General features: G+C 41.0%; 1 protein-coding gene across 1 annotated transcript in view; it reads left to right on the top strand.

The window, feature by feature from the left end:
* Positions 1-2802: 2802 nt before the first annotated feature.
* LOC101861829 (CDP-diacylglycerol--inositol 3-phosphatidyltransferase) overlaps positions 2803-9311 on the top strand; it is a gene marked incomplete in the record, with an annotated part of 9360 nt that continues 2851 nt past the window's right edge. The window contains 3 exon segments of the mRNA XM_013085829.2: positions 2803-3107; positions 5675-5809; positions 9085-9238. Coding sequence (XP_012941283.1) covers positions 3068-3107; positions 5675-5809; positions 9085-9238 — 329 coding nt within the window.

Here is a 9311-nt window from a genome sequence, read left to right on the forward strand (position 1 = left end):
TGGGGGGGGAAGGGCTGATAAGAGTGAACTTGGCCCGCCCTCTGATTTCCTTTCAGTACAACAGGTGGCTGTTGAGATTACCTTTGAAATTGCCCAAGACGTCCGCCTGTTGTGGAGTACAGAGGCTGTGTCTCAGACAGCTGGATGTCTTGGACAGTATCAGTATACCTTGATACCTGGCAGTATCATCATCTCTGACTCAGAGGTTGACGTGTAATGACCCTCCATCCTTCACGGTTGGGTGCTGCTGTTGCACATTCTGCCATATCCAGGCCAGTCCTTGTTCTTATTATGTTGTCCATCCGTGTTATTCTTCACCTTCCTCTGGCTCTCTTACCCAACATTTTCCCATCAAATACCTCTTTCACGATGGTCTCGGGTCGTTTTAAGTGGCCATAGTACTGTATTTTTCTACATTTTATCTTATTCAGAAGGGTTTGTCTTGTGTTCAGAATCTGACACACCTCATTGCTTATCCTTTTTATCTTCCAACATATTCTGGCCATTCTACTGTTGCACCACATCTCAAACGCATTTATTTTATTTTGTTCTTTCCTTGTCAAAGTCCAGGTCTCTGCGTCTAATAGGAATAAGAGGAAGATGTATCAGTATACTTATACCCATAGTAATAAAAGGAAAGCAAGGGTGGGATAGGGAGTGGTCGTTGGTACAGGTGAATGTCTTGGAAATGTGGCCGTTAGAGCAAGTTTGTCTTTCCTCAGGAAGTGTGTCCATGTCTTCCCTTGCAGTCTGGCATGGGGTCATTTTGTGACTCCTTCCTAGATTGTGTGCTCCTGGTTACAGCTTCAGTTTATCGTTAGTATTGTGAAATTACACAGATAAAGAGAGACCAAATTCAAATAAAAAGCTACACAAAACATGTGGAAGGAAATAACTCGTATTAATATAATGTAAAGTATATACATATATGTGTGTGTGTGTGTGTGTGTGTGTGCTTGAGAGAGAGAGAGAAGGAGAGAGGGAAAGAAAGAGAGAGAGAGAGAGAGAGAGAGAGAGATCAGGGGAGGGGGAATTAATCAGGATGTCCACAAATGGGTAATATCGAATGGAAGATTTACATTGAAGGCCAGGCCTTCTATACATGTAGTATACGGCGTCACAGACCATCCTTCGAGCTCCGTTTGTGAGCAAATTCTAAACTAAAGATGATCTCCGCTGCTTTGATTATGTCCCTCTTAAGTTAAATTAGCATCTTTGTACATTTGTATTTCAAAAGGAATAAAATTAAACCAGCACACGGAAGGAATGATTGAAATTTTAGGTCAAAATAAATTTCTGAAAAATCTAATTTCGAAACAGTCTTGGCGAAAAATAACTCTTATCACCAGATCTTCATTTTGTTTCGTATGTTTGTTTACTTCTGATTGTTTTCAGTCAGTGACGGGGCGCCATTGGTGCAATTGGTGCAAGCGCTCCACCTAACCCTGGCCTTCACCCCCCCCCCCTTTTAAAAAAAAATTGTTCTAAACCAGTCAGTGCTTTAGATCTGCATGCCTACTACATGTACACCCTTGCGATCCGTCACCCGCTGGCTGCGCCAGTTAAGTGGCAGACGGCGAGGATGGTGTATGCTCGTCGCACCGCTTGCGGTAGTGTCTGCTGGAAGCAAGCAAAATCTTTGCACCGAAGTTATTAATTTTTGTCACTGTAGAGAAATCTAGGTATCGTTCTTCCCGCACAAGAAGTAGAATAAAGGTGCATGAATCTGCTCTTCGCAGCACCAACTTGGTGCAAGCTAAAAATTTGATCCAAGTTTCCGCGACCCTATCTACTACACTAGTAGAGTCTACGGTAACTCAATGAAGAATGGGAATCGAAACTGTTGTCTCCCCCTATTGCGCTGCAAGTCCTGGTGCTGAACGAAGTAATTAGAAGTCTTTAAATCTTCTCAGATTGGGAGTATAGTTAGTAGTTAGTATTATTTCACTTTATTGCAGCTTTCTTGCGGTTTCATCTAGAACCAGCTGTAAATATCGATAGATGTAGATTACGGGATATCGTGCAGATTCTAAATGGCTTTCTCTAGAAATAACAATAGTAGCTACTAAGCCTATTGCCCATTTGCTCACTTTCCAATTATGCACCACCTTGTCTGTAAACCACGCGACGCCACTGTTTTCAGGATACTAGTCACAAAAACACTTGAATCTTAAGTACATGTAATTAATATGAACTAGATGATGTCAGTAGCCTACCATAAGCGTGCGTGTGCATGTATGTGTGTGTGTGTGTGTGTGTGTGTGTGTGTGTGTGTGTGTGTGTGTGTGTGTGTGTGGAGGAGAACTAGGTAGACCTCTTTTTATTTTTTTAGTAGAGGTTTTACGGCGCTCGCAACTGCATAAGGTCATATGAGCGCCAGTAGACATCTATTGTAGCAGCTTGTTCTCCTTTGAAGTTATCTGTTTGAACGTGTGTATTGAACTAAAACTTCAGAATGAATATTTGCCTTCTAGATCTAATTAGGCCTATTAGGAATACAAATTAAAGGTCAACTGTTATTTTCCCATAGTCCACAACGAACCTTTCTTTCATTTCCATTAATCTAAAATAGAATAAATGTTTTATGATAACAAAAAACAAACAAACAAAAAAACCAAACAAAGTTCCTTGTACTTACGCTTGCACATTTTAATTCCATTTCTCACCAATTTCAAAGCAATTTAAATTTAGAATCCGACGAACATCCATATATCCAGATAAACGGATCATTTCTCATTAACTGGATACCCGGATTCAAAATCTCGACTGATTTTGGTTGAATGTTGAACAGCCCTCCAGCCTCCAACATAAACAGCAGTGTATTCCCTTGGCTGCTCTGACAGGACTGATAGTAATTGGGCCCAAAAATAGATCTATCTCTAGATCTAGATCTATAGTCTTTTTTCAACCTTATTTTTGTACCCCCCAGTTCGACTGTTGAACCGATTTACACGTGTCACAACCAAAGAGTGTGTTATACTTGTCATTTGCCCAGACTCAAGATCTAATCTAGAATCTACGTGGATCGTAGACAGTGTAGTCTGTAGTGTAAACAAGAACTGACAAAATGACGGACAACATTTACTTTTTTGTTCCCAATATCATCGGTAAGTGTAGATCTAGAATCTAGATCTAGATCTAGATCTAGATCTAGATCTAATTGACTACGAGATTTAGCTAGGTCAAGATTTGCTTGCATATAGATCTAAAGTCTAAGTCAGTCTAAAGTCTGGCCTCTTTGAACTTTAGCAGACCACCACAAGTACAAGATCTACTCCGGCAGAAAGGGGGAGGGGGGGGGGGGGGGGTAACCCCCCTGCTTAAATCACAAAAATATAATAGATCTAGATAGATCTAGATCTAGATCTAGAAGTCTAGATCTAGAATATAGATAGGCCTAGAGTTTGCGACAGTTTTTAGTGCCAAAAGAAGTTTTCCCGGCTGGTGGTCTGCTAATCTTCAATTTTACCACGTGGGCATTGATTGATTGCATCGTGTCAAAGTTGTACAATTTTAGAACTTTATAAGTCGTGTTGTAGGCTAATGTTGATCTACTTCCACTTCCAGGAACCTCCTAGATCTAGGCCGAAGCCTACTCTTGTCAATTTCGGAGTGTCTACGTACACGGTAACCGGGAACCTGTTCTCAGTTTCTAAAGTTTCTACGTACACGGCAACCAGGCACCTAGTCTCAGTATCTACGTACACAAGTTAACCGGGCACGTAGTCTCAGTCTCTACTTACACGGTAACCGGAATGAAAATAAATCAATATTTGTCATGTGCTGTCACTTGCTGAAAAAAAAGTTTAAAAAGAGCGTCTTGTCGGGCTTGCCAGCGTGTCCGGTCAGGGAACCTGTGCGTGCGCATCACATTGTGAGTACCGGTTGGAGTCACCAAAGTTCATTCAAAGTCTGTGGGCTGCGAAGTATAGGGCTCCATAATTGGGATTTTTTTTTTTTAAGGTGCAGTCGAGGGAGGGGAGGGGATGAAGGCAACACCGGATGACAACTGAACTTGAAGTTCTGAACAGCCCGGTTACCATGTACGTAACACTGAGACTACGTGCCCGGTTGCCGGTTACCGTATACGTAAATATTGAGACTACGTGCCCGGTTGCCGGTTACCGTGTACGTAAATATTGAGGCTACATGCCCGGTTACCGTGTAAGCCTTTGCCAAAAGGTGGGGGTGTTTGCATGAGGACTTTTTAAATCAACCACTACTCTTGGAAAAAAATGTTTTCTACTGAAAACTTTATGCATATATGACAAGGAAAAAGTTGGTCAAGCTGCTTGAGCAAGTAGATTGATGTGTGCATCTTATATCTCTTCATAGAAAGATAATAGTACTAAAAATAGGTCATTTTTTACTCATCCTGAGAGCTCACGTAATTGTATGTTAAATACAGAATGAATTTCTATATCTGTCTGTTCTTGCTCCTTTGGAAATGTATTGTTTACTGAGGGTCGATAACTGAAATATCAATATCAGTGGGTGGCGATGGTCACTAACCATTATGTCCATCTTTTTTAGAACGTTTGTTTTGTGCAGATATTCAAAGTTACTTAGGTCTCCACCAATTGTTTTTGCCGGAGATAAAGAGTGAAACTTGTTGACTTGAGTCACTGTGACTGTTTTATTCCTAATCTTCACAAAAGGCTGATTGGCAGGTTCCGAATATACAGAGGAAGTCATCTCCAACTTTCAGTAAAGGTTCAGCGATCGTCTGATTATGAAAACATCACATCAACTTGTGACGTGCAGTTCAACGGGTTGAGTTTACCGACTGACTGGAAATCACGCGTGATCTGGGCTTCGGCGTTTTAATTAGCACGGGGCTATTCAACACGCAGCGTTCTATTTAGCATGGGGCTAATCGCAATGCAGCGTTTTATTAAACATGGGGCTATTCGCAACGCGTAGTTTCTAATAGGCACTTTGTTCCATATTTCGTCATGTCAGTGAAAGCCCTAAATAGAAAGAGAGAGAAAATCAATTGAAGTAAAATAAGAACATTAAAATAATTAACATGGTTAGCTCCCTTGATAAACGTGTTGACGGTGTAAAAGCAAGAAGATGAATGAAAGTTGAAAGTTGGAAATCTCAGGTGTGCAAAACCCACTTCTACGTCATTCCTTTCTTCTCTTTTCATTGGCTTACAGAAAGTTACGCCTCTAGCCATCTGCACAATGTGCGTCCAATGGCATGATTGCACGTGTGGTGAGCCGGTCATGCGGTGCAGCCAGCATCACTCCCTAACCCCCCTGCCCCGTCCTCCCTTCCTCCAGCCTCTCGTGGTGAGACAAGGACCACATTTTGGCTGTAACAATAAAAAAGAAACACATACCCATGGCCAGAAAGGCTGTAAAGTTGAGTATTTAGTTGGGAATGCAAAGTGGATTTGTTCGAGATTCGAGTCTTGCGTGTTCCGAGTGTTTGAGAACTCCGTCAAGTCCATGCAAAGAAACATAGGGACTAAAACAGGACCGAGCATTATGTTCGAGATACCCGAGAATTTGTGATTTTCGTGTTCGAGATTCATGGACTCAACTGTACATTAATATTGCATTGAAGGGTTATTGTACTAATGATCACCTTATCAATGATACTTTGCTTTAATAGCTGCTTTACAGAATTAGATTAAGATCTAGCAATTTTAAAATTCTTTCCACAGATTATTTCAGAGTGGTCTTTGCGTTTGTGTCATTCTATTACATGCCCTTCGACCATGTTAGAGCTAGTCTCTTCTACCTACTCAGCGGATTTCTGGATGCTTTTGATGGCCATTTTGCCAGGCTACTCAATCAGTGTAAGTGCAAGGTTATTGTCGTCAGCATGCATTGCAGCAGAAGTACCAGTTTCCTGAATAAATCTGGATCTATATGGAAATCCAGCTTTTAAAAAATTGTTTGGATTTTGCTTAACTTCTAAAGATGTATCAAACAATATGTTCCCTAAATTTTGAGTCTCCTTGCGTACGTTTCCATCAGGTCCGAAAAATTCAGGGTTTTTTTTTCTTAGTTAGTTGGCACCTTTGTTACACAAGAAGAAAATTTGTGACGGTGAATTCCACTTTTCACGAAATGTGGCACTGTTCTGTCAAAGCAAAAGAGATAATGCTAAATTTCTACTTTCACTCTCACACACCGATGCACTGCTCTGGGGGTGAAACTGCAATCAGTATCTTTTGCTGCAGATCACACATAAGTGTCACGACGGCGTGGAATCAGACGCTCGTCAATTTTTGGGTTTATGGAGTTATTGGTATCACCTTAAAGCTTGTTCATTTGCATTGCTTTTGATGAAAAAACTACCCATTTATCTTGAGTACCTGTAGAGATATTTGTGAGTGAATGAGGTGGGGTCGCCTGGTTTCAGATGTAAAATTAGTGAGAAAATTGCTGCCAGAGTTTTGTTACTTACAAAGCCTCAGAGTCAGTGGAAACTGACCATTTACACCCTTTATGCCTTTAATCAACGTTTTTCAATATACTTCACACTGAAATGGGTTTCTTAAATGGACATGGAAGGTGTTGAGCTAAAAACAGAATGTCAATTAAAATTGCCAAACCAGCGGAAAAGTGCAAGTTTCTTTCTACTTTCATTATTTTGACCAGCGCGTGATTTCAGCATGCTGTATCACATTATATAGCTACTAAAACTGTCGCAATTATTTTTAAGAAAATTTCAAACCCAACTGCAAAACATCAAATTATGGGTCAAAACCCCCTGTCATCATCATCAATGCCTTTCACCCCTAGCAGGGTATAGGCCACATACGAGCTCCTTCCATTTATCTCTGTCCTGGGCATCTCTGTCCTGTCTTCCAAGGTCATTCCAAATGAGCTTCTTCTCTCTCATGTCCGTTTCCACACATCTCCTTCATGTTTCGCGTGGCCTACCCCTGCCTCGTGCTCCCTGTTGATTTCACTGCAACGACTCTCTTGTGATATTTCCGCTGTCCGGTTGGTCCTTAACGTGGAAATTACTACGCACTTAGGCTTAGTGTGATAACATTCGATTAAAAAACCATTATCAAATATTTCCACCAAAAAAATCTTTTAATCGATATTCGTGCTCAGCGCATTAATATGTAGATGTAGTAGAAAATGGACACTTTGCAGCTATGTGAGACTGGAGTGAAAGTAAAAAAAAACGAGATGATGATGGCTTTAGATAAAGGTCTACTTGACCTCATCACTCTTAAGATATGAAATTTAAAAGTGTCTTGTGCGTATGAAGTCACAGGGATCCAAGTGTGGCCCTAATGAGCGAGAGTGGAGATCTTTATTGTGCTCAATGGGTCAAGTAAGTTTCAAATGGAGCAATCAAGTTTACTTTTATCATAAGTCATAGCTAATCAGGCCAATGCAAGTAAATGCTTGTTGTAGAGGAAAGTGAAACTTGCGAGGTTGGACTTGTATCCCAAAGTCGGACTTGTATCCCAAAGTCATGTTTTTGTATCATGATGATGATGTGCTATTTTTTTGTATTTGCAATGTGATTTTTTAAAGAGAAAAAGTACTCTTTCTTCAGTTGATTCTCAGAGTCTCAAAGACTAAAGAATTTTTCAAAATGGCTGTATTGTTAAAAAGGTGATTTCATTATGAGGTTCTATTTTGAATTTAATTTTACAGAGAGTCGAGAAAAGTCACATCATGCAGAATTAGATTTTAAATCTTTTCACTACCGTTTTATTTCCGTCACTATCTCTGCTGGCTCTGATATTTTTTAGCTTAGAGTCTCTTATACTTTTGATTTTAAAACAAACAAACAAAAAAACCCTCTACCCCCAGGGCGGTACTACTGACTGAAGTGCCTTTAGGCCATTCCCAAAGGGGGGGCATTAACCTGTTTTTATGCGCAGTGGAATTGTAAATGAGCTGATTCATCGATGTCTTGCTCATAACTGTGTCTGAACTGCAACAGGGATCTGCTGCTTTTTCTCTCCTAATCCTTACTATCGTCATTTTTTCCTCTACAGCTTTTGTATGTTTGTCTCACTCTTGTGACCCGCTATTTCCGGGGTGCCTTGATAGTCGAAGCAGACTTTTGTTTTTGTAAAGTGTTTTACGGCGCTCGCAACTGCATAAGGTCATATGAGCGCGCGGGACACACCTAATATTTTCAGTTGGTAGGAAATTTTGAATTTTGCCCGGGTGGCGGCCGAAGCCTACTCTTATTGATTTTAGACCACCAAGGGATCTTTAACGTGCACAACTTGCACACGGGCCCTCCGAGATTTTTCGCCCTTGTCCGAGAAGGCTAGGTGTAGATCTTTCCTACCAGAAGATCAGGGGTGTGGCTGAAAGACTGCAGTAAGAAGAAGTAGCAGTAGAAAGGCTGCAGAAAGAATCAGGAGCCCAGAGGAAGAGGCAAAGGAGGTGAGGGCGTGGGGGCAGAAAGAGGAGACGAAAGCAGACGACAGAAAATATGCTAGAGAGCAGGAAATGAGGTGAAAGGAGACAAATTTAGAGAAGAAAATTTTTCGGTCGCTACCCGTATTTGAACCCGGGACCTTTTGAATGAGAGGCCAACACCTTAACCTCTAGGCCACGAGAGCCCCCTAAGCAGACTTTGTGCTGTTGAAGTTAGAGAGGTGAGCAGAGTAAGTTTGGTTCCCTATAAGGACTTCTCTGTTGACATCCACTTTTTGGCGCTCATATGACCTTTTGCAGTTGCGAACGCCGTAAATCCTCTACTAAAAGAAACAAAAAAAACCTCTCTACATTCTTTTCCCTGTGAAATTGCATTTTTTTTCACATGTCTCCTTAATCTCCCTCTTATTCTCGTCTATCTCTCTACATATTTTCCCCCAGCAGGTAATGACTGTAATTGTGTTGATCATGTCCTTCTCTGTCTACAAACAAACAAAGTGGGTGGTTGGCGGGTGCTCTGGTGTGGTTTGCTTCTTCTTTCCTATCAAACATCTATCGTCTTTATCTCAGCTCTTTCTTTTTTGTTTGTTATTCTCTTGTAACACCTCTAATCTTTGGCACTTATATGACCTTATTGTGTTGCAAGTGCTGTAAAACTCTTACTAAAACTAAAAAAACAAACAAATATGATGACTTCTCTCTCCAGCCAGCAAACTGGGAGCCATGCTTGACCAACTGATAGATCGCATCACCACCATGTGTCTGTGTGCCACTCTGTGTCATCTCTACCCATCCTACATGCTCTTCTTCCAGTTCGCCATGGCCCTCGACATCTTCAGCCACTGGATGCATTGCCAGGGGTCAGTTTCTGTTACCTCTTTTTCTCAGTTTGTTTGATTTTTGTTCTTTTTTTTGTTTTTTTGCTTAGCCCCC

This window comes from Aplysia californica, unplaced genomic scaffold (assembly GCF_000002075.1).
Source record: "Aplysia californica isolate F4 #8 unplaced genomic scaffold, AplCal3.0 scaffold00411, whole genome shotgun sequence".
Lineage (NCBI taxonomy): Eukaryota > Metazoa > Mollusca > Gastropoda > Aplysiida > Aplysiidae > Aplysia > Aplysia californica.